General features: G+C 44.8%; 2 protein-coding genes across 2 annotated transcripts; both read left to right on the forward strand.

Annotated features, from left to right (window-relative positions):
* Nucleotides 1–5,226: 5,226 nt before the first annotated feature.
* LOC113988796 (heat shock 70 kDa protein 12A-like) lies at nucleotides 5,227–11,493 on the forward strand. The gene is made up of 4 exons (XM_027722720.2): nucleotides 5,227–5,508; nucleotides 7,518–7,742; nucleotides 8,099–8,270; nucleotides 9,192–11,493. The coding sequence occupies exons 1-4, from the start codon at nucleotides 5,227–5,229 to the stop codon at nucleotides 10,235–10,237; spliced, it is 1,725 nt and encodes a 574-aa protein (XP_027578521.1). The 3' UTR covers nucleotides 10,238–11,493.
* A 4,886-nt stretch (nucleotides 11,494–16,379) lies between these two features.
* Nucleotides 16,380–21,878, forward strand: LOC113988803 (cytoglobin-1-like). The gene is made up of 3 exons (XM_027722727.2): nucleotides 16,380–17,086; nucleotides 19,947–20,178; nucleotides 20,764–21,878. The coding sequence occupies exons 1-3, from the start codon at nucleotides 16,992–16,994 to the stop codon at nucleotides 20,890–20,892; spliced, it is 456 nt and encodes a 151-aa protein (XP_027578528.1). The 5' UTR covers nucleotides 16,380–16,991; the 3' UTR covers nucleotides 20,893–21,878.
* The last annotated feature ends 1,938 nt before the right edge of the window (nucleotides 21,879–23,816 follow it).

A 23,816-nucleotide genomic window follows, 5' to 3' on the forward strand; every position in this document is an offset into this window, starting at 1 on the left:
TAAGACAATAGTCCATTTGGATAGTAAATATCAGGGCTTTGTGCACATCAGCAGTGGCTGCAAGCTTTCTCCTGCCTCCCCAGGGCTTTGGCTGCTTGTGTTCATGGTCAGCTCTGCTATAGCATGGCCATATAATCTTGGATTCAACTCCTGCACAAACAGGCAAAGTGGCAGAAAGGGTGGTGTGAGAAGGAGTTATGAGAAGCCTCATCTTCACCCACAGACCTATCACCACTTGGCCCAAGAGCTCAGTGGTGGCTAGGTGCTTGCCTGAGCTGTGATGTTGGGATGTCTGTGCCCAGCCTTGCTGACCCTGCCTGACCCACAGACCAATTCCAGAGTTCAGTCTTGACCTGCCTGGTCACTGGTGATCACTGGTCTGTAACCCTGATCACCACCACCGGCCCTGCTCTTCGCACCTTGCTGGGGTCCAGTAGGACTGTGCCTTTGTTGGTAAGAGCACTGCCCTGCCTGTCCTGCTGTGCCTTCCTTACAAGGTTACATGTACATTTATCCATACCTGTGAGAATATTTTGGGAGTATATGGGCTGGAAGGGCTTCGCCATAAGTGGAAAACAACCTCAAGCAGAAGGGAGACCTCCCTTTTTTTTTAAATAACAAGCTGCCCAGAAAATTGAACCGCTGCCTCTGTTCCTGGGCTGTCTCTTTACTCACCTTAACAATTTCACTGTAAACCTCTGAGTGGTTTTGGTAACATGATTGCCCAAAGAGATTCCTTATTTCTCGCATGATCCCCTACAAAACAAGCACAGCACAAAGCAGCCTGTTTTCATGCATTATCGCAAAAACTGGGAATTTTTGTTTCTCAGGTTGTGTCAGTCAGCAGTGGAGAAGTCACTCATTTCAAGCTTTGGAGGAAGGTCCCATACAAGCAACATAGGGCACTCAGTGCCTCAGCCAGCTGTGTATCGTGGGACACAGAATCATATAATATCTCAAGTTGGAATGGTCCCAAGAGGATCATCAGGTCCAACTCCCTGCTTCTAATAGGAATAGCTCACCTCTTAGAGAGAAAGACCTGTTTTATTCAGTGCTGCCCTCATACTTAGGGTTGCTGGAGCGTAGCTTTCTACATCCCCATCCCTCTCAAGTCCTAAGTTATCCCCAGTGCCATTGCCAATAGCTTTTGAGCAGTGTCTTTAGCAGAAGCAAAGTTCTAAATGAAGGGCAGATGCAGATGGCCCTTCTACCCCACTGCCTAGGTCCAGTTACACAGAAACATGAAATACCTGTTTGCTGTTGGTCATAGTGTCATTTGAAGGTGGAATGCCAAGAACTTTAAATATGTCAGCTGTTCTCTGCTGTAAATCTTCCTCACAAGCATCAAACAGCCTCTGCAGTGCAAAACCAACAGCTGATTACAGCAGCAATCACAGTGAAACAAGAGGCATAGTGTGGAAAGCATGTGCTGAAAATGCATCTGTGTTAGAGTAAATTGTAGGGCCAGTAATTGATTGAAATGTGTCTTCAATACCTGTAAAACAAACTATTTCATTGAGCTACTTGCATACTGAAGCCCATTCTTCAGCATCTGTGAGGCCTTATCATCAGCATCAATGCTAATGATGGCCTAATCTCAGTCTTGTCCTTTAAGGTGTATCATTTTGGTATTTTCCATCAGATTCCTCCCAGCATCAGAGCAGTGAGTCAGACATCAAAGTGAAGTCTTTCAGCTAGTAGTGCAAGCATTAACCATAAGAAAACTGGACTGTTTTCCCACTTGGGCTTAACATGGGTATGGTTTGAATGTGCCCTTCTGAAAAGCAGGAGGAAGCAGATCACTGTGAATTTGCTCTCTACAGCGTTCCATAGGCCCTGCTGGGCTGGAAAATCAGAGATCCAAACTAGGGCCCCAGCCCTGTCTGGTACAGAAATACTAATACTCAAAGGCTGCTATACTGGCCACACCATATTGATTTGATTAGAATCAGATTGAAAAATGGACAAGAACAAACCTTAATTATGTGACTGCCTTGTTCATACGTCCAACGGTGGGATGTGGAGATCCTGATTTTTTCCCACTCACGTAGCCGGAGCATCTCGTACCTCTGCAGCACAGCAGACAATCGTGAAGGGTCATTCATATCCTCAGAGTGCTTGTGCATGGCCATTGCTTTAGACAAGAGCTCTGCATTTCTAGAGCAAAAAGGATATTAAAAACACTTAGCTAAGACAGGATGAAACAATGAATAGGTGTAACTATTTTATGTTATGAATCTATTTCATGAATCCCATGTTCTCTACAATGCGGTTCTCAACTACATTTTGTAGCTGGCAAACAGCTTTCATGTGGGAGATAGTGCTTCCTCAGCTGAGTTTTGCATGATCACAGTGGAATCTGATCAGGATGCCATCTTGACTATGTCACTGTAGACTGGTTTCTTTAATTAATATGTTCAACCTGGGGACGTCTCCTTCCTTCCATCTTCCAGAAGTCAGTTACAAAGAGATGCTGGCAGGTTGAAAGTCTGAGCAGAAGGTATCCGGGCTGTCCGGTCAGAAACAGAATCCCTAAGGACTGCAGGAAGCACAAAGTATGTGGGTTTTCAGTGTGGAAACACACAGTACTTTCAAAATATGAATAAATACCTTACCTTGCCTCTAGCTTTTTGATCTGCCCTTTCAGCTTCTCATTTTCCTCTTTCTCTTGAAGGTCTTTTGTGACAGCCCTTCCAGGAAATGCTCTGAAACAGATTTCTATTGTGAAATATTTTATTTGTACTTGGACACTGGCACAACAGAGGACTCACCCCTATTGAATAGTCTGAATTCCAGAAAGAAAGCTGGGAGTGGGAAAGCACAGAGCATCCAGGAAAAACTCCAGGATAGCTTAACAACCTCCCCTGAAAGCCTCCACACAGGATTTATGCTCAAATCAAGGGGGAAGCTATTTACATCAGAAGAAATGGAGGTGTGGTTGTGAGGATCATTATGATTCTCCCCTCGTATATAAATTTTTAATATAAAGAATAGCATTACCTGTTGCAACTCTCCAGATGTTGTAGTCGAGTATTAACAGAATGAGACCAAACTCTGTTCTCCTTGTCCATCCATCTATCAGAGGAAGAAAGAAATAATAAACCACATTACAGTCAGTAGGCAAGTATGTATTAAAGTCTTACAAAATGCACAAGCTAAACTTCCTCCTTCCAATTTCTGATCAGCCCATAGGGAAAAAAAAATCCAGAGATGAAAACTTCTCAAGGCTATTCTTTGACAGGTGGGTGGTTTGTGATTCTGTGAGTCAACAGCAATAGTACAAATAAAATATTCCCAAAGTGTAAGATCTGCATATAATATAGTGCAGATCAAACAGCTTCTGTAAATTGGCTCTGCATTTCCAGTATAGACTGGATGAAATTTGTTGCTAACTCAGAACCCTTGTGTCCGGCTTATTTGTAATCTTCTGTCCAACCTGCCCTAGTGTGCACCAGCTACAGTTGATCATCAAAGGCCATGCTAAACACAGTCATTTCTGGTCACTGGACTCACTCTATAACATTTTCCACATTTGCTATCCTTTTTTCCAGACTATAATAGAAGGCCTCCAGGGTTGCAGTCTGCTCTCCATGGGCTGGTGGCTGCCATGAATTGTCAAATGTATGTCTGAGGAAAAAAAGAAAAGGGAATTCTAAAATGAAGGGGGAAAAGGACACATACGTGAAACAAGTACCTTATAGTAGACAGTCCTGTGAGCAGAGGTTTCATGACTACATCCAAGCTAGCAAACGGATCAGAGACCGGACAAAGGTTCCAGGGCACACTGATGCAGATTTGGCACAAGTAAGCTAGCACTCTTGCAGATAATGTCTGATACAGCTCAGAGGAATCCACAGACCAGGGTTTGCCCAAAATAGGAGGGTTTGAGTAATCATTAGGTCTGGATGAAGTGGGCAAGATACAGGGAGAGGTCCTGAAAAATGAACTCAACCCAAAACAGCAAACTCAGGTGACTAAACCCAAATTTGCAATGTACGAGTGTGGGGTTTTTTTAATAGAGGAGTACAAAGCTCTGTGTTCTCAAGGTAATTTTTTTTTCTACAACTGCTCTGTGTCTTGTTTCCTAATGAGGATCCCAAATATCAACTATTATTGCAGAGACAGTCCCAGATTAAAGTGCTCCTGCAGCTTGGAGGCAGATGGAGAAGAGAGCAAGCTCCTCCCTGCAACCAGATGTCAGAGAAAGCCTAAGCATAAGGCTCTACCATTGGTTTATGCCAACACGAGTCTGCACAGATGATGCAAGGGACTGTCCTGCCTCTCTTTCTCAGCATCTCCCCCTCTGCCATTGAAGCACATTTTGGGTTTGTGTACTTGAATGGATTCCTTTCCAGTTAAATCACTTCATTTCCAGTCTTTCAGTAAAGACAGTTTTTTTGTTCTTTAAGCTTAACAATCCAGTATAAAATTTGCATTTTAGTCAGCCTTTCCCTGCAAAATCGATGAGCTCAGAGTCTGAGTCCCAAAGTCCTGGATCTTGTTACACTGTTTATACTGATCTTTCCAATTTGTCTGCCTCTTACACTGATTTAAGATCTGCCTCGCCTTCTGGAGCTGGACTTCAACTGAACTTGAGGAAAGTAACCGTGCCTGTGATGGATGGGAAGATTAGGAAGAAGAAAACAGAGCTTTTACTGAAATATTTTACAGTCAGGAAATGTTTGCAGTCTTGCATTGCAACCCCCCAAGGAATTTTATAGAAATATTCAGGCCTATTAAGGTTAAACTTGGTAAGTTTATCCAGAGACATCTCCTGTGTAACATACCTGCTGCCTTGTGTAGTCATCATTCTGGGATCAGCATGTTCACGCTGTCCTTCCAACACCTCTGTTCTGCTGTAGACAGAAGAGTCGTGTGTAGCCATGCCTTTATAACAGCAGCAGATGTTTGTTGAAAGGAGTGGGCAGCACCAGGGATGCTCCGTGTTGTCAGGAGTGCAGGAAGCTACTGAGACCTGACAAAGAGTCTTTGCTGCTGTAAAAAACAGAAGCCCTCTTTACAGGAAAAGGCATAGGTCGAGTGCCACACCTCTCTCCAGCCAATAACATCAGTGGAGGTGGACCTTCACCCTGGAGCATCAATCATTTCAGTTTCATAATGGTGGACCTTCACCCTGGAGCATCAATCATTTCAGTTTGATCCCACTCCCACCTGTTCACTCCTCTCTAGCTCCCAGAGCTGCACACCTCTGCACTGCAGTTGGCCATGGCCAGCAAGTCAGTCTTTGTTGTTGCTATAGATTTTGGCACATCCTACAGCGGATACTGTTTTTCTCTTGCTTCAGGTACAGACCAAATCCGCCAGGTGTACTGGGGAACAGAGCATGGGTTCAAGAGCCCAAAGACACCCACATGCATCTTGTTCAACCAGCAGCAGGAGTTCAAGAGTTTTGGCTATGATGCTGTGATGAAGTACAAGAGCCTGCCCTCCAGCAAAGCTGAGAGCTGGTACTTCTTCCAGAACTTCAAGATGAAGCTGTATAACACAGTAGGTGAAATGATTACTGCTATAGGAGTCAGAGCTATTAATTTATTTGTGGTGTGGGGGTTAGAGAACTGATGAAGACGGCTGAGTAAATCTGGTTGATGAGAATGAATGAACATAAATCAAGGAGTATTTTTATGAACTGAAGAAGAAATTATTTATTTTTGTAATTAGCCAAAAGCTTCATGGACCCTTCCTTTATGATGTTTTTTAATTGTTTAAAGACAATCAAACCTGACCGTGTATCTGGGCAAAGCCAAATAGAAGTGTGCTGATTTTGGCTGGAGTAGAGTTAACTTTCTTCACAGTGGCTAGCATGGGTCTGTGTTTTGGATTTGTGCTGAACACAGGGTTGATAATATAGAGATGTTTTGGTTATTGCTGAGCAGGGCTTATACAGAGCCAAGGCCTTTTCTGCTTTTTGTACTGCCACATTGGTGAGGAAGTCGGGGGTGCATGGGAGGCTGGGGGGAGATACAGCCAGGACAGGTGACCCAAACTGACCAAAGGGATATTCCAGACCATACGACATCATGCTCAGTATATAAAGTGGGGGGAAGAAGGAGGAAAGGGGGGATGTTGGGAGTGATGGTGTTTGTCTTCCCAAGTCACTGTTATGTGTGATGGGGCCTTGCTTTCCTGGAGATGGCCGAACATCTGCCTGCCCGTGGGAAGAAGTGAATTAATTCTTTGTTTTTCTTTGCTTGCGTACGTGGCTTTTTCTTCCCCTATTAAACTGTCTTTGTCTCAACCCATGGGTTTTCTGGCTTTTCCCCTTCCAATTCTCTCCCCAGTCCTGCTGGTGGGAGAATGAACAAGCGGCTGTGTGAGGCTTGGTTGCCACCTGGGGTGAAACCACAAGAGTCCTTTTTGGCACCCAGCATGGGCCTTCCCACAGGCTGCGTTCTTCATTAACTGCTCCAGCGTGGGTCTCCTGTGAGGCCACAAGTCCTGCCAGCAAACCTGCTCCATCACAGGCATCTCACAGGGTAACACCCTCCTTCAGGCATCCACCTGCAACCCTGGAGGTTCTACCAAGAGGGAACATATTCCTAACAAAAAGCTGCCCTGTTCCAGAGCTTGACAGAGAAACTAGCCTCCTTCTGGGGCTCCCTGCCTCAGTCCTCAGGGAGAAACATGGAACAAGTGAAGTTTCCTGTAATTCAAAGGAGGTGGGCAGCCTTAAGAGCTCATCCCATGTTGTATACCTCCCACTAGCTTGTCTCTCCCTCCCCTGAAATGTTATGTTGAAGCCAGTTTAAGGATGGACAGCTGTCTTTCAAGCATGTAGTGGCTGTCATTTTTCTCTGAAGGCTCTGTGCTAGTTCAGAATATTTCACAGCTTTATCTGAGTTTGCTTGTTCAGCCAAACATCAGGCTACCTCAGGCCTCCCTGTCTGTGCTCCAGAGTCCCACAGGGCCTCTCAAAGTGTAGAATAAACCAGAGCACAGGGCCAGTCCCCGATAAAGTCTTATGTCCTATCTTTGGCATTCACCAGTGCTAAGCAATGAGTGCTGAACTGGATGCCATGGTGGGTGTGAGGACTCTTTGAAGACTTTCCTCCCCAGGAAGCTAGGAATGATGTGGTTGTCACAATGTCACCTCTGGAGTGGTAGTTTCTCACTCATTTCCAGAGGGGGGCTGAAGAGAGGTTTTAGTTCAAAACCATTTCTCTGCATCCAAGGAGCGAGTGGTTAAGGGAAATTTCATTACAGAATCACTCCCCACTGGCTCTTCAGAGGGATCTACAGTATCTTTACAAACGTGGGCCTAGAAGAAACAGCTAAATTATCAATCATATTGATATTTTGCCTACTGAATCACGGGTGTGTTTGGTAGCTGGCCTGCGTCATTTAGGCTGCAGTTAGCCACAGTACTGAAGCCAGTGCTTGGAGTTTACTCAGGTTTGGGTATGACCTCCTTCTGTGCCAAATGCTGTGCAGTGCTCAGTGTAAAGGGGACAGGTCTTGTACAGAGATTGCAGTGCGTGACCCTGAGACTTTTTCTGTAGAATGTCACAACTGGCATGGAGCTGAAAGCCACCAATGGAAAGATGCTTCCTGCCCTGACAGTCTTTTCTGAAAGCCTGCTCTACCTGAAGCAACATGCCCTGAACACCGTTGAAGAGGCCTCTTTCCAAACCATCTACGACCAGGAGGAGATCACCTGGGTCATTACTGTCCCAGCCATATGGAGTTCTGCTGCCAAGCAGTTCATGCGTTTGGCAGCAAAAGAGGTAAAAGCAGGGGTTATATCGCTGCCTCAAATTATCTTTGGAGGTTTCTTTGCCCATTGAGGCAAAGGAACTCCTCAACAGATAAACAACCTGTATTTCAAATTTCAGTCCACCAGGGAGAGAAATCTTCCACACTGAGGGTGGTAGGGGAGAGGATGTGCCAAACTGGCATTAACAACAGCTCTGGTCTTTCCCCCCACCGCCATGTAGAAATGAGCCCCACAGAGATCAGCGGTGCAAGAACCACCACCCCTGCATGGGCTCTATGTGAGAACAGTCTCCCTAGCAGGTGGTGTTCATGCAGCAGTAATCTCAGCACCTTTCCTTGAACTGACTCCTCTCTTCTGTGATTTTAGGCAGGAATGATCTCTGACATGCTCTCTAAAAATCTGATCATTGCCTTGGAGCCAGAGGCTGCATCTCTGTGGTGCAAACAGCTTCCACGGGAAGGGTTTATGGCAGACAGCAGTGACAAGAAGAAGTTTGAAGACTCCCCTGGGATCCAGTATATTGTTGTTGACTGTGGAGGTAAAATTTTCCCTGATTAACAGGTACCATCTTTTCTGGACATGGAGCATGGCTCTTTCACAGTGTCCCCAGAGGTCTGCAGTGCAGTCCCAGAGCTTGGGCTCCACTGCTTGTGCTTGTCATGGGGTTTTTATTTTTATTTCTCACTTAATGAGATCCCATGGGCAGGCAGAAAAATAGGAGGAAAGGACAGGATTGTGTTTCACACTATAGTGCACTTCAGGCCAGACAGTTACAAGAAGAGCTCCTGACATCACTCCAGATCAGCCTGCACCACATCCCAGCACCAGCTGCTGGCACACACCCACGTGCTGTTCTATAGCCTGAGCTCACAGCCTCCTCCATAGGAGCAAGTGTAGTTAGTGCCCAGTGAACTGACCAAAGAGATTAGCTAGCAGACACCGTGGAGTAAATAATTTAAACTATTTGATGAAGCACTTCTTAGTAATTTCTCTAGTTTCCTGAGTGAGATTTTTTGGTGTGATGTGATTTTTCTGCTAAGAGCTGTCTGGTGATCATGAACAAATACTGAAAAGGCATCAAGAGGACCACAAGTTCCTGACAGTCTTATCACCACTGTTCATCTTTACTCAGAGCTTGCGTATTAAAAGGCAGGAGTCAACTATCTGTGTGAGGAGGCCAGTGTCCTTCTGTGACCAGGAAAGAGATTGGCTTGTTCAGGGAGCAAGTCAGAGCATCCAGCTCTTATTGGAAATGACTGTAGGAGCCTTGAGAGACCAGGCTTGTAAACAAAGGTGCATAAATTTAAGAAATTTAGAGAAGTATAAGAAATAGCAGATGAGTGAGAATGAGAAAAGAAAGCAGCAGAAAATCACATTTGCAAACCAGGAGTTAGGAAGGTAAGACCTCATGTACTTAAAGAAAACAGCTAAATTCATTTCTGTTTGTGTGTGTGTGTAGGTGGCACAATAGACATCACAGTACATGAGATCCAAGAAAACCATTGCCTGAAGGAATTACACAAGGCAACTGGAGGTGGATGGGGAGGCAACACAGTGGATGAAAACTTCACTAATTTCCTCAGGGAAATATTCAGTGATGGTGTATGGGATGAATATGTAAAGAGCCACCCTACTGAATTACAACATATGATGTACAACTTCAGTCTACAGAAATGCTCTGCTAGCAGAGAGGCAGTCTACATACATTGCTACTACAACCTGACCAGAGTGGCAGAGTGCAAGAAGAACATCTCTCAATTCTTCAAAAAAGCAGAAGGAGCTTTGTGGTGTGATGGGATGATCATGATTACATACGAGAAAATGAAGAGCTTGTTTGACTACAGTATCAAAAATATAATTTGTACTTTGAGGGAAATTCTTGACAAACCTGGGATGGCCAAGGTCCAGTACATTTTGCTTGTGGGGGGCTTTGCGTCCAGCATCATCTTGAGAGATGCGATCAGTCAGGCCTTTAGCAAGAAGTATCATATCCTTTGTCCAGTGGAGGCCCAAGCGGCCATTGCAAAAGGGGCTGTTTTATTTGGAGTCAATCCACACCTTGTTACCTCAAGAATCAGTGCCAAGACATATGGTTTAAAAGTAAATCAGATATTCGACGATGCTATCCATGATGCCTGTAAACAGAAGGTCTCAAAAGCTGGTGGTTATGTTTATTGCACAGATCTCTTCCGGAAATTGGTGGGAATTGGGGAGTCAGTGAATATAAATGAAGTTGCCCACTATGATTTCTCTCCAACAGAACCAGATCAAAAAGATGCATACTTTGTTTTCTATTGCACAGAAAAACAGGATGCTCAGTATGTAGATGAGGAAGGGATTGAACAGCTTGGGTTCTGTACAGTGCCAATGCCAGACACCCATCTGGGGACACAACGCCAGCTGAAGATGGAGATTAAGTTTGGGCTCACTGAATTTAAAGCTACATGTAGTGATCTTACTTCCAAAGAAAGTCGGACAGTTATAATAGATTTTTTAACTGTATAAATACTCAGTATATTGAGCAGCAGAGACAATAAGTCTAGGGAGAAAATGGCTTTAGAGGGAGGCATAATGGTCAAAGGTTGGACTTGATAACTTTGGAGGTCTTTTCCAGCCGTAATGATTCTAATGATTCAATGAATCCTACAATAGAGAGGCATCTGTACCAATAAGTCCATCATATACCTTTCTGTTTACACAGGTAAACTGCTAGTCTGATTCCCTGGTTCCTTCCATTGCCCACCAACCACACTTTCCATTGTATCTGACAGCAGGTTTATCTGCTGCTTTATCTCATGCTGTTTTAGCTTGCATCTCTGAACACAGTAGTCCATACCACCGATATAATCATCTGTATTCTACCTGTATTTGATGCAAAGACTTTGGATAGTGTCTAACTTCCACATAAACCATCCCACAGCTGTTTATTTTAGCCTGGCATGTTCTTTTAGCTGCATCCTCTTTTCCTCTGATGCCAGTTCTCTTTACCTGGAGTCTAGATTTAACTCTGCTGGGGGTGACATTCGATGGATTTTTTCCATGATGTCCTGAAGTGTTTTCTTCAGGACATCACTTATATAAATTGTTTGTAATTAAAGTGTTTGTATCCTGAACAGGAGCACTCTGTGAAGCAGTCTGGGGGCTTGTGTCCAAAACCTGTGGCAGTATTGTTTCTGTTAAATTATTGGGTGGTTTGATCTCATTAACTGGGCAGATATGAACACCAGATTGTAACATTACAGGTATGAATAGGACTTATGCTGCTGCCTGAGCCCCTCTGTCCAGATCTAGGTACTCTCTGCATCTCTGACTTGGGCTTCATATTTTCCATATCCATAAAATCTAATTTCTTTGCCTCCTGCCTACAGCACCTATGCAGAGGTTCAGCGCAGTGTGGCCTGCATGAGCCTAAATTTGTCTAAGAAAAGGATGCAGTCCTGCAGTGTGCTGGGTTGGGCGGGGGCGGAGTTAACTTTCTTCATAGTGACCCCCTATGCTGGTGTGTGATTTGTGACCAAAAATGGTGGTGTTAGCACATTGATGATCTGGGGAGAGGCAGGGTGAGGTTTTTGAAGTTTTTTTTCCCCCTTCACTAAGGATGTAAACTTTCTCTGCTGAACACCAGCCTGTCCCAATGCAAATTTTTGGTTACCTGGATACAGTGCAGGAAAACTCATCACTGGCATCTTTATTAGCTTAATGGTCACGTTAGAGTCACTGCTAGCCATGGACTTAATGTTATCAGTTGTGAGAGCAGCATTAAGAAGACTAATTTGCATATATGCTATGCCCTATGATGTATAAAAGTGGAGCTATTTTGAAATCTTTACCTTTGTTTTCACATTTAAAATTTTAAGCACACAATAAAAGTATTCACAACAGAAACCTGTGTGCATTTCTACCATGTCAGGTGGCACTGCTCTGCATGCTTTGTAAGGGCCATTCTGGGTGGCCAGGCGCCAAGAAGCTGAGCACTCCTCCTTTTTTCCTGCACATTGCATTTGGTACTTTCACCAGTCCAAAGTGCAACACAACTCCACCTGAGCCCACTAATGCTCTGGAATGAGAAAGAAAAGTGCGATCTGGGAAGGTGGCAGCTGGGAAAGCTGCGTGCACCTGCCCCAGGTCTTTCCCACATGTGGCCTTTGGGATACAGACACTGACACCAACAGTCATGACTGCAGCTCCTAATTTTGCTTTTTTTGATGAGCTGATTATGTTGGTAGCCTCAGATACTGAGCATGGAGCAGATGTGTTTGTCATTTCTCTAAAAGCAGCACTGAGTGTCAGCATCTGGAGCTAAGCATCCCTGAAACCTGGCAATATGGTGACATGGGCAATATGGGAATTAACCCGTTACATAAAAAATAGGGTGGTTTATTTACATTAAAAATAACAAACTTTTAAGGATAAGAAAAGATAGGGAGGTTTGCAGTGCCTGTAACTGGGACACTGACAGAGCTCTTCAGGTGTCATCGCTGCTGGATCCTAAATGGCTGGGTGGGTAGAAGGTGCCATCAGTTTCTGTGGCTGGAGCTTGCCAGTTGCCTTCTGCCTAAAGCACGTGATTTATTGAAAACAGAGAGGAAGCAAACACTACTTTGCACTAGTGACATGCCCATCCTCTGCTTCCCTGGCTGGGGACAGAGCTAGGAAAAGTTTGGCCAAGGCCAAACACAGTGGGTGTACTCCCTGCTCTGGATTTCCCAGTGCCATCTGCCTCCCTGGCCTTACCCTGACTGCTTTATGTCAGATGAATTTAAAAATTCACAAAAAGTTCACAGTAACTGTAAATTAGTCTTGAAGCTGTGGCAGCGGGCTGCCGGAGCACTGGAGCTGTGAAGAGTCCCCAAGAACAGAATGCTGTAAATCCTTATGTCATTGGCAACTAACTGTTCAAATGGATTCAAGCAGAAACTGCAACAGAGATTAAACAATAGCTTAGCAACAGCTGATAGGATGAAAATACCACCTCAAGTTACCTCAGATCATTATAATGTTAAAAAACACACTCCCAGGGAAATTTGTATGTGGAAATCATAGTATAATGAACTGGACCAAGATCAGCACATGTACATTAAAAATTTTGTTATACAAGCATGAGTGACCAATCTCCTGTTTCTGCATGATTCTTTTTTTGTTACCTTTTTGTAAAAAGGACTCTGCTTGTTTCCCAAAAAGTGTGCCAGCTGTGCTAGATGCCTGGCACCCTGTTCTGCAGATTTGTAATAAAATCATATATCTCAATTCAGTGTGCTAATTGGCTCTTGCACACTGGGTGAAAGGGCCCTGCCTTAGGGATCACGTGCTGAGGAGCATCACCCCTGTTAGAAAATATGTCTCCTCGTGCAACAGAAATACACTTAAGAGCATTCATCTCCCTTGCGGTAATAAACAAAACAAACCTTGGGAGAGGAAAAAGAAATAAACCAAGCATGCATCCTCTTGCCCCAGGATGGGGATGTGAGTGTCAGCAACAATGTGATGACTTTATGATTAAACAGCCCATTTTTCAGAGCTAGTCCATTTCCAGGCCAAAAAAAAAAAGGTTTCTGGAGCTTTTTTGTTTCAATCTCTAGAGACTGCTGAGGTGCAGCACAGATGTGTATAGCCCTGTTAGAGATGTCAAAACTTTATGAGGTATTATTGTGTTCATCTTACAAGGACTCAGCAAATCATGCAAGGGGGAAATAGAAGATATTTTCCAAAATAGTAACACTGGAAGATGGAAGACTAGAAAAGCATGTCACAGAGAGCATGGTGACATGCTTGAGGGAGGATGTCATTGCTTTGTCAGGTCAGGGATTGCCCTGTGCTGCTCATACCTGGCTTGGCACCAGAAAAAATAGACCCATTGCATCCCAAGGCTGGATCAACCAGATAAGTTTATGGTGCCTCTATGGAAACATAAGGGCAGTGAATACTGAAAAAGGAGAGACGAGTCCAGGGCAGGTACAGTACCCAAAGGGACAGTGACCAGTGGAAGAGCCCATGTTGGAGCAACTGAGTAGGACACAAGGAGCACCAAGAGCAAAGGGACCCCCACACACCACCTCCCAGCTTCTGCACCACCCATGGTCTCACCAAAGGGTCTGGTGGCAACAGCAGCACAGGGGTGGGGAAACAGGTTGGGGGGAAGTGAGACATCTAAGTATTGGTTGGTTTGTTACTTGGCAATAAATTAATTTGATTGAAAATTCTCAACTCAAAACAGGAATTTTTGGCCCATGACATTGTGTCTGACTATATAGTGAGTGAATGAGGACCTTTGTGCTGCAACGTTCCAGAGGAGAGAGGGGGAGAGCAGAGGAAAAATCCCCTAGGGAATCAGAGAATGTTTGGGATTGGAAGGGACCTTAAAGATCATCTTGTTCCAACTCCTCCACCATGGGCAGACATACTTTCCACTAGATCAGGTTGCTCAAAGTTCCATCTAACCTGGCCTTGAACTCTTCTAGGGATGGAGCATCCACAACTGCTCTGGGTAACCTGTTCCTGTGCCTCACCACCCTCGTAGTAAAGAATTTCTTCCTAATATCTAATCTAAACCCACCTTTTTCAGTTTAAAGCCATTACCGTTTGTCTTATCACTACATGCCATCTCCAGTGAAACAGTCCACCTCCAGCTCTCTTGTAGCCACTTTAGGTACTGGAAGATTCTATAAGGTCACCTCAGCTTGTGAACTTTCACAAACAAAACCAGAGAGGAGGGAAATGAAGGGTGAACAAGGGAGGTGAAGAGGGAAAGACTAAGGAAGCTAAGAGGGAAGACTCATCCTTGAGCAATGTGCATTGCTACCACAGCTCAGGCCAGAGGGCTGGGCTCACAGCCATGCTCCAACTTGTACTGAGATGTTCATAGCAAATCAGGATGCACCAGGTCTGCGAGGAGAACATGACAACTACAGAGAGGAAGAAAATTTGCAAGCAAGTAATTGTACATATTAACATTCCAAAGGGAAAACAGCTCTACCTCCGAGTTTCAGACCTGCTTGAGCCCTTTTACCTTTGGCTACAGTTGGTGCTGCTCTTTCTTCAGGAGTTCACTCTCTCCCAGTGATTCAAAGAAACCTCTGCCAATCTGAAAAGCACCTTTATTACGGCCGGGGAATGCAAAGGGGCAGGTGTTCTCCCCAGTGCACTCCGCCGAGCCAAGGAATAACATAGCCTTTTATACAGTTTGAAAGTAGCAAGCTCAAAATTATCTTTACACACACTCTTTTTACAGTCTTTCTTATCTAAATAGACATCTAGTTTTACCTCCTATTCTTACCATTATGGAGTAGTTACGTAAAGTTTTATCACTTCAAACAGTTACAGGTTAATACGCATACACTCCTTTGCAGTTTGTTTTATCTAAATAGACACTTAGTTTTACCTCCTATTCTTACCATTATAGAGTAGTTACGTAAAGTTTTATCACTTCAAGCAGTTTCAGGTTCCCCACCCCTCTCTACGTGCTAAAAAGCCTTCCCCATTCTCTAAGCTTTTTATCTCAATTGCCCACAGTTCGGTCAGAGACTTTTAAGCAGTTTTACATTTTGCAAAGTCACACCTTCATAGCTAAATATCTAATATTTTATTTCATTCTCTATTTCACCAGGCCACCTATGAAAAGCACCTGATGCACTTTTCTGCTCTCAGCCAAAAACTTGGTGCTTTCCCCACTGAGCTTCTGCCAAGCAGTTTTGGCTCCCAAGACCTGAGAACTGCCAACTATTGTGGTGCTGTCCTTGCTCCTTCCCCTGCGTTTGTGTGCTGGTGACTGGGCTTGGACAACCAGCGCTACACTGGCTATGTCTGCCTTCAAAGAGGCAGAGATCCCAGCAGCACAATAAATATATCCCCCCCACCCTGGGATCTCCTGAGGTCTTGGGAATTTTTCTGAGGATTTGGGGATGAGAAAGGAGATGGCTGTGCAGCTTTTTATTAGACTACTCTTTGTTTGCTGTGATGAAAAGGGAGAGGGAGGGAAGGTGCAGGGGCAAGCTTCCGTGAAGTCGTTTGAGGCATCCCTCAGCAACGGTGGGATACAACCCTAGCAAGTCCAATTAATCCCTGCGAGTTTGGAGCCAGCACTTTCCTTCTGCCCTGGGGTATCAGGCTGGTTTTGCTTGCCATGCTGCATATTTCCCCCTCACATCTGTTTCTTCCCTCCTCTAACCCAGCCCAAACAATGTGAGGTTTTGTCTGCTCTCGGCACCCAGCAGCAGCTTCTCAAGCCCCTTAGCCCTTATTTTGTGTGCGTGCCCTGGACTTAACCAGAACATTCCTGCCATAGGTTAAGCCCAGGCATGGATAATCCAAGAAATTTTTTTGCCTCCAGATCCAAGTGACCATGATGATAACAGGCTCATAGATACCATTTGCAGCTCCACACTGGCCCTTCTCCTGCCTCTTATCTCTCTTCGAGGCAGGCAGGCCTTAGAGATGGGACAGAGATCCCAGCTGCAAGCCAAGAGGATTAGGGCAGTGAAATGCCTGTGTTCCTGGCTTGGCTGTGCTGAACCATTTATCTCCTGTGTTACAATGAGGTGGCTTTCTAGGGCACTGTGGGCGTGGATGCTGTGCCATGCTGCCATCACTGTCCTTGCAATGCTGTCATTTTGAGCTGGCAAAGCCTCCCACCCACATGAGACCAAAGCCAAGAGCAGCTGCGGAGTGAGCCCCTGCTACACCAGAGGGCTATGGGGAAAGCAGTGACCATTGCATGAAAGCAGGACTGGAGATAGTTGCTGGAGCTGGAATTGGGATCTTTGGACTGAAGGACTAAAGGCTGCTGGGAAGAGGGGACATTAGGGCACCACAGTGCCCACAGCATAGCAGCGCTCTTGGGAGAAAACCAGGAAAATTAGTGCTTGGGCAAGGCTATCCCTCAGGAAACAGGAGCCAAGCACTGGCTTTGGCAAGGGTGAGAGGGGAGGAGAATTGATTTTTTTCTTCGCCTCTGAAAACTGCCCTTTTTTCCCTTTTTCTTCTCAGACAGTGAGACCTTTGCTGTGGCACCTGACCCACAGTGAGAGGGCTTGTCCCCCCTCCTCATGTGGTTAGTTTCTTTCCTGATTAAAAGTGATTAGGTAGCCCTAAAGCCTGTAGAAATGTGACCGAGGGGAACGGAGACAAAGAGTCCCTTCAAGATATCTTAAATCCCCAGGACAGTATTTAGAGAGCCCTGAGGAGAGAACTGGAGCAGAAAGACCCTGCCAGGACCTCCCTTCTTCCTCCTGCTGCACCCTTCGTTGTCAGCATCTCCTCCACCATGTCATTCTCTGAAGCAGAAGTGCAAAGTGCCCGAGGTGCCTGGGAGAAGATGTATGTGGATGCTGAGGACAATGGGACAACTGTGCTGGTCAGGTAAGGAAAGAGCCCATCCAATTGCTATGCCAGGGGGTTGAAGGAGGAACAGCAAGAAGGATGGAGTTAAGGCCTAGGAGCACGTCTTGATGTTTTTCATGCAGCCCTTGCTGGTAATACTTTGATCTGCTGTGATTTATCCCATCTCAGGGAGGAAAAAGGGAAGAGGAGCAATCCACACAAGGAAAAATAGAAGGAAATGAGGAAGGGGTGGGAAAAGAAGAAGAGATAAGAACAATTTCTTTACCCATTTAAGGTAAAGAAAAGAAAGTGTGGTATGAAAGAGAATGGAAACAAAACATGGGCCTTATTTCCCTCTTCTCTTTACCTCTAAACTCCTTTAATGATTTTTGTTAACTTCTCAGTACTTCACTTCTGATTCTCCTTTGGCCTTTCCAGTCCATCTGTTCCATTTTATTGCCCCCTTCTGTCACATTAAAAATGGGAGTTTAGATTTTTGTCTGTTGGTATCCCCAGGAGAGTCGAGACCCTGGTGCCCGACGGTCAGTCAGCATCTTGTAATGAGACCCTTCACCACCAGATTCACAAGATTGGAGGGTACCTCGACCTCCCTTGCTAGGGGGAACTCACCAGAGCCAAGACCCCTCAGCAGGTCCTGCCAAGGTGTTATCCGCTGCTGGTGACTGCAAGGACTCGCTTTAACAGTTTACAAATAACACTTTTTATTAATACAATTTGTGACAGATTAATAAGGTTCAAAGTTTGTCGGTGATAGTGTCTACTGCAAAAATGTTTTAAAGCAATCTACTGATACATACACTAAGCAAGCACAAGCTCTCATACGAAGCAATCTAATATGCTATGGGGTAAGCATAAGCAAAAGCTCTAGTCCTAAGAGCAGCATTTAACGCACACGGAGTATATTTCTCACCCAAGGCATCCCTCTGGGGTGGGAGAATATGGACTCAGCCTGTCGACTGATCCCAGCAGTTTCAGTGGAGGTTTTCTCCCAATTTCTCCCTATCCTCAACTTACTTTTGTACTATTTTCTTTATGTTTGGGTGGAGTTTGAGTGGCTCTAGTCATAAATACCTTTTATTTCTGATTGGTGTATTTAATGGGAGGGGGGCAGTGGTCATGGTTTGGCACCTGAGGAGGGGGTTCAACATGGTTCTTGGCTTCAGCAGCAGAACATTTTGATTCTCCCTTATCAGACAGGTACTGTACAGTCTCAGTACCACAATGTTCTTCCATACTGCTGGGATTAGAATGGAGGGGGACCACATAGTCTCCACTTCGTTCCACACTCCATTTTGTTTCTCTGAGCAGCGTACTGAGGAGTTGTACTGGGAAGCATGTTGACCTCAGTCCATCCAGGGAGCTGCAGCTGCTTTTTACCTTAAAATTCCGAATACCCTCTAGGTTTAAATCTATTCATCACCCCACACCTTCCTATGGGTTTCCCCCTCTGTTTTCATCCTGTTTTCCTCTCTTCTCTTCTCTTCACCTTTCACATACCCCTCACTCATCTGGGACTTGTATCACCCCCATAAGCATTGATCAGTCTAAATACTATTTCTGGTTATCAGACCTCTACCCCTCCCTCTGGCTTTCTTGCATATCACATCTTATGCCTGTATTACCCTCAAAAAGTGTTACACACTGCTCTTTCCTTCTGCAGTCTACACAACCTGAAGGCCAGTTAGGGTCAGGAATGCAGTCATAAAAGGCTAATAGCATCCAGTAGCTTGGCTCCCTGGGGTTATTTACTCTAGAAGATTTTGCTTCTGTCTATAGAGAAGTTCAAGGCTCCCCAGTAAAAGAGAGACATGGCCATACCGGAAAGAGTCAAGTGAAGGCCAGGAAGAAGATTAGGGCATTGGAGTATCTCTCCTATGAGGAAAGGCTGTGAGAGTTGTGACTGTTCAGCCTGGAGAAGAGAAGGCTCAGAGGGAGATTATTGATGTGTATATAAAAATCTGAAGGAAGAGTAAAAGGAAGGCAGAACCTGCCTCTTCTCAGTAGTGCCAAGAAACAGGACCAGAGTCAATGGGCACACACTGAAACACAGGAGGTTCTCCCTGAATGTCAGGAAACACGTTTTACTGTGAGGACTGCTGAGCACTGGTGCAGGTTCCCCAGAGAGGTTGTAGAGTCTCCATCCATGGATATACTCAAAAGCTATCTGGACGTGGTCCTGGGCAACCGGCTTGACCAGTGGGGTTGAACCAGATGACCTCCAGATGTTCCTTCAAGCCCAACCACTCTGTGACTGTGAAATGCAATCTGGAATTTGCTATTGATACTTCAGGGGGATAAATGGTTTGCCTAACAGAGTAAACTGCTTTTTTAAGAGCTTGATGAAGATGACTGTAATTGATTAAAGGCAATTCTAAACATATTGAATTGTGTTACTTCTGAATAAATGAAATGAGCAGTACTCAAACTATAGTCAAACAGCAATCCATCACAGGCAGGAAGAAAGCTTTGGGATGGACTCTAGGAAGGGGTTAATTAACAAAAGAAATAATATATTTTCTCCATGAAAACACCCATCAGAATCACAGTGGTCATATCTGCTGTCCAGAACATCTTTGGGAATATTATGCTGTCACACTTACCTCATGTGAACATGCTCCCACTTCCCTGTGGAAGTAACCTAACACAGAGTTAGCACTGAAGAAAAGGTGAGGGAGGGGACAGGCTGCCATGGGTGTGGGGCGCTGTGGACAGATGCAAAAGGCAAAGCAGAAACAAGAAATGCAGGGGACAGAGGTGTCTGTTCCAATAAAGAGAAGGAAAAAGGGCAATAAATGCATAAGATGAGGCCTGGAATGTTTAGCCATATCTGCATTGATGCCTGGGTTCACGAGTTAGGATGTCTCTCATTTCTCAACAGGATGTTTACTGAGCACCCAGACACCAAGTCCTACTTCACACATTTCAAAGGCATGGACTCTGCTGAAGAGATGAAACAGTCAGACCAAGTCAGGGGCCATGGCAAGAAGGTTTTCACTGCCATCAACGACATGGTGCAACACCTGGACAATTCCGAGGCTTTTCTTGGGATAGTGAACCCACTTGGCAAGAAACATGCCACTCAGCTGAAGATTGACCCCAAAAACTTTAGGGTGAGCCAGTAGCCCTCTTCCCAAGGGGTGTAATTGTGAGGGGAGGATGTTTTCCCCTTTGAGGAGTAGAGCTGAGGAAAACAGGCATTTCAAAGTGTACCGCCTACCTAGTGACTGTAAGGACAAATGAACCTTCATTGCTAAAGAGGGCTAGATAGTTAATGAGCAGGAAAGATCAGGAAGAAACTTAGCCCCTCAAGCCATGTATTCCATAAGTGTCCAACATGGGGCTCCTCATGGCCTCTAAACATTTGGGACAGTCCACTGATAGGAGAAAGATTGCAATGGATGGACCAAGTGAATCAGTCCTGTCAAGCCATCTTTAAGTGATAGGTGCAGTCGACAATAACTAGATACATAGGACAGTTAAAAAAACCAGCAGCAGTGACCGCATTTTTTTGTGAATTCTATAATGCACCATATTTTCCATGCCCTGTTACAAGCTCTGCATGCGATATGCTGCAAATAGCTCCTGTATCCCTTTCTGCCTTCCAAGAATCCCAGCTAAAGATACATATTTTTCTCTTATGCCTCTAATGTGGAGGAAAGTTCACACTGGTTGTTTCTTCCCTTGTCCTTGTTTAGATTATCTGTGACATTATCTTACAACTGATGGAGGAGAAATTTGGTGGAGACTGCAAAGCTTCCTTTGAGAAGGTAACCAATGAAATCTGCACTCACCTGAATAATGTCTACAAAGAGGAGGGTTGGTGAGGATGTGCACCCTCCATGCTCTTCAAACATCTTGATAGCACTGATTTGCTGCTTTTGGGCCCCCAGCCCCAGCTGGAAGAATGAAAACGTAAAAATATAAAAAAAAAAGGCAAGAAAAAAGGCTTATACAATATAGATATCAATGTCAATAATTTCCTTAGCAAAACGAGTTTCTACAGCTAAACAAAACCCACAGATACATCAAAGTCAACCAACAAATCCTGATGTGCTTCACAGTTTCAATGCTCCAGTGGGTTCCTCTGGCCACTGTCCTTTAAGATGATGACTTTAAGCTTGCTATTCCTAAAGAAAGACTTGCTCCGTCCAGCAGCACCAGCAGCTCTTTAACTCATCTACCACCTCTCCATCCTCATGAATGACAAGGAGGCCATTTTGAAGCATCTCTAGGAACTTGGTAGAGGTCATTGTTTAAGAGGCATGAGTGTTGTTTTGTGTTTGACGTTAAACAAAGGGGAAGTGGTGTATGGGAAGGACTAACAACTGGGAAAGACATAGGGAAAGTCCCTTCTTGCATGAGCCAGCAGAGTTTTCCAGTCTTGGTTTCTCAGGGCAGTTTTCAGCACAAGGATTACAGCAATGAATGTGATCACCACCGGGTCTCTCTGGGCAGACATGAACATCTCCAGGGTGTGGATTTCAGAGTGTAACTCCCAGCAAATTATTCTGGCTGTGTTCCCTGGCGAGGGCAATAGCACCGAGCTCACTGGCTCCTGTGCTACTCAAGAGTGCACCCAGCTGAGAGAAGCTGCTGCCTCGCTGAGTGGGTGGCATGGTGGGCTCAGCCCAGCATGGGACTCATCCTGTCCAGTTGCACAGCCTCGGCCTCCCTTCAGTGGTAACTGAGTCCTGAACTATTTAATTGCTTTTCTTCGTATTCCTTAGACGTGGTGAAACAATCAGCTAATAACTGCAAATAACCACATGCTGGTTTGCTTCAGTGTAACACAATAAACACAGAGAAAGCAGATGCGTCCTCTCGTTTGTAGCACAGAGAAGGCGATATGCAAGTGGTAGCTGGTAACAGTGCACAGTTACTGGTAGTACTGCAGGTTTTACCAAAAACAGCTCAAATTCCTACCTGGGCACCCATCACGCTCACAGCAGTCAGGCTTCTCAGGTGATGTGAAGGGAAGCCTTTCACTTGACCATGAAGCAACAGTTTTGTAAACAGCTAAAAACGCAAAGTTCTCCTTCACTCAACGTGTAGTTTTCCTCACCCACTCCATCTGTTTGGCAAAGGATGCTAAATCCCAAAGTCCAGAAGATGAACTCTTGCCAGACAGGGAGGATGGGGCAGGCTGCTTTATTTGCTTCGCTATTCTATTTGGCTCAGGGAGAAGGGAAAGCATATTGCACAGCATTGTCAAGGATTGTAAAAAAAGAACAAGATGTGTAAAAAATATTTATAGACTCAAATCCCTGTGAGGGAGTACAAGTAGTTAAAGCTCCGAAAAGCTCAAAATAATTTCCCCTTTTTATTGACTTGCCTTAACGCATGTTAAGAGCACCATTTACCATGAGGGTGGTTGGCTGTAATGACACGCTCTTCATTGTCACAGGCACCCTGGGCTGACAGGGACCTGCAACACTGGCCGATGATTTAAGGCTCTTGTGTTCCCTGTTCCTGTGATGCAGAAAGGTGTTGCAAAAGCAAAGCATGTGAAACAAACCTAATTCAGGCTGCAGTAAAGAGCGGGTTATTTTGTAAATCCATTTAGAAAAGGGGGATACATTACATTTTAAAAGTTTGCGTGACGTGTGTAGTTTAGGAGTACATGGCCCCCCTTTTTTTTAATCTGAGATTTCAAAGGATGGCAGAAAGCTTTTCCAAAAGAGCATAGATTAGACAACATCTTGAGATGGAGAATAACTGAACTGAGCTTACGGTTTTCCAGTAGCCTCACTGTTCAGTCCTGTCCAGCTTTCCTTGCACCTCACTGTGCCTCTGCAAAACAGCAACATTTATGTACTTGGGAGGCAAACCAAACATACTCCTTACTTACTGAACCAGTAACTATGCAGTGCTGTGCATACTGTATGCATTCTGGAAAACTGATTCCGTGAAGAGAAACAAGGGAAACGTCATACCTAAGGGTAGTAGGAAGAGATTTCCTGTGGAGCACCACTGGTGAGTGGGACCAAAGCCCTCACACTAAGCTTCATGGGTTCCTTACAGCCTGTGGGACATCAGAAAGATCTGTGAGATAACCAATCTGTGATGTAGCATGGGTAGTGTGACAAGTGGCTGTGACATGTTAAATCAGCGAAATGCCCTGGAGTTATCTTTGTGTCTGACCTAAACTAGAACAGTGAAAACACATGGAAAATACTGAGAAAGGGGAAGAGGAGTGAGCAGAAGCTCATGCAGGAAGTTTATCCACTCAGCTAGTTAAATCAAAGTGCTTTGCTGGTCATGTTGTTAGAGAAAAAAAAGCATTCCCACAAAAAAAACTTGACCTTGTAGAGACCCACTTTCCTGATTCAAAATATTACCTAAACACTGTTAAAACACATATGAATTTAACTTGAAAAACTAGTTACCCTGGTGACAAAGCAAAAACTTACCCAGAGGAAGATGCATTGCAAGGCATAACCCTGTGCAAATACAAATCAGTGTTGGGATAAAATCCAAGAGTGGCAGCATCACCAAATCACTCTGAGACAAGGGCTACCAACATACCATGGCAATTTGAAATGACAGGGAATGTTTTACAGAAGAAGCTAACCTAGCTGTCAAGGCATTTGAGCCCAATAATTTTCTTGCTAGAGTCTGAGCCAAGCTGCCTTCCTGTCCCTGCCTTTATGACAGGCAGCAGAGAGGCTCAGTGAGGTGAGCAAGGTGGGGAGGTCATCTCAGATACCCTGTGACTGCCCAGATGGGGGACTGGAGACCCTGCAGAGAA

The sequence above is a fragment of the Pipra filicauda genome, unplaced genomic scaffold (assembly GCF_003945595.2).
Source record: "Pipra filicauda isolate LSUMZ 115617 unplaced genomic scaffold, ASM394559v2 scaffold95_size2449627_pilon, whole genome shotgun sequence".
Classification (NCBI taxonomy): Eukaryota; Metazoa; Chordata; class Aves; order Passeriformes; family Pipridae; genus Pipra; species Pipra filicauda.

What these genes read in the sequence shown, in the direction of transcription:
- LOC113988796 (XM_027722720.2), top strand. Translation starts at nt 5,227, where the DNA reads ATGGCCAGCAAGTCAGTCTTTGTTGTTGCTATAGATTTTGGCACATCC. An exon ending in TGCGTTTGGCAGCAAAAGAG is followed by an intron (nt 7,743 to 8,098) that starts GTAAAAGCAGGG and finishes CTGTGATTTTAG; the next exon opens with GCAGGAATGATCTCTGACAT. An exon ending in TATTGTTGTTGACTGTGGAG is followed by an intron (nt 8,271 to 9,191) that starts GTAAAATTTTCC and finishes GTGTGTGTGTAG; the next exon opens with GTGGCACAATAGACATCACA.
- LOC113988803 (XM_027722727.2), top strand. Translation starts at nt 16,992, where the DNA reads ATGTCATTCTCTGAAGCAGAAGTGCAAAGTGCCCGAGGTGCCTGGGAG. An exon ending in GGGACAACTGTGCTGGTCAG is followed by an intron (nt 17,087 to 19,946) that starts GTAAGGAAAGAG and finishes ATTTCTCAACAG; the next exon opens with GATGTTTACTGAGCACCCAG. An exon ending in TTGACCCCAAAAACTTTAGG is followed by an intron (nt 20,179 to 20,763) that starts GTGAGCCAGTAG and finishes GTCCTTGTTTAG; the next exon opens with ATTATCTGTGACATTATCTT.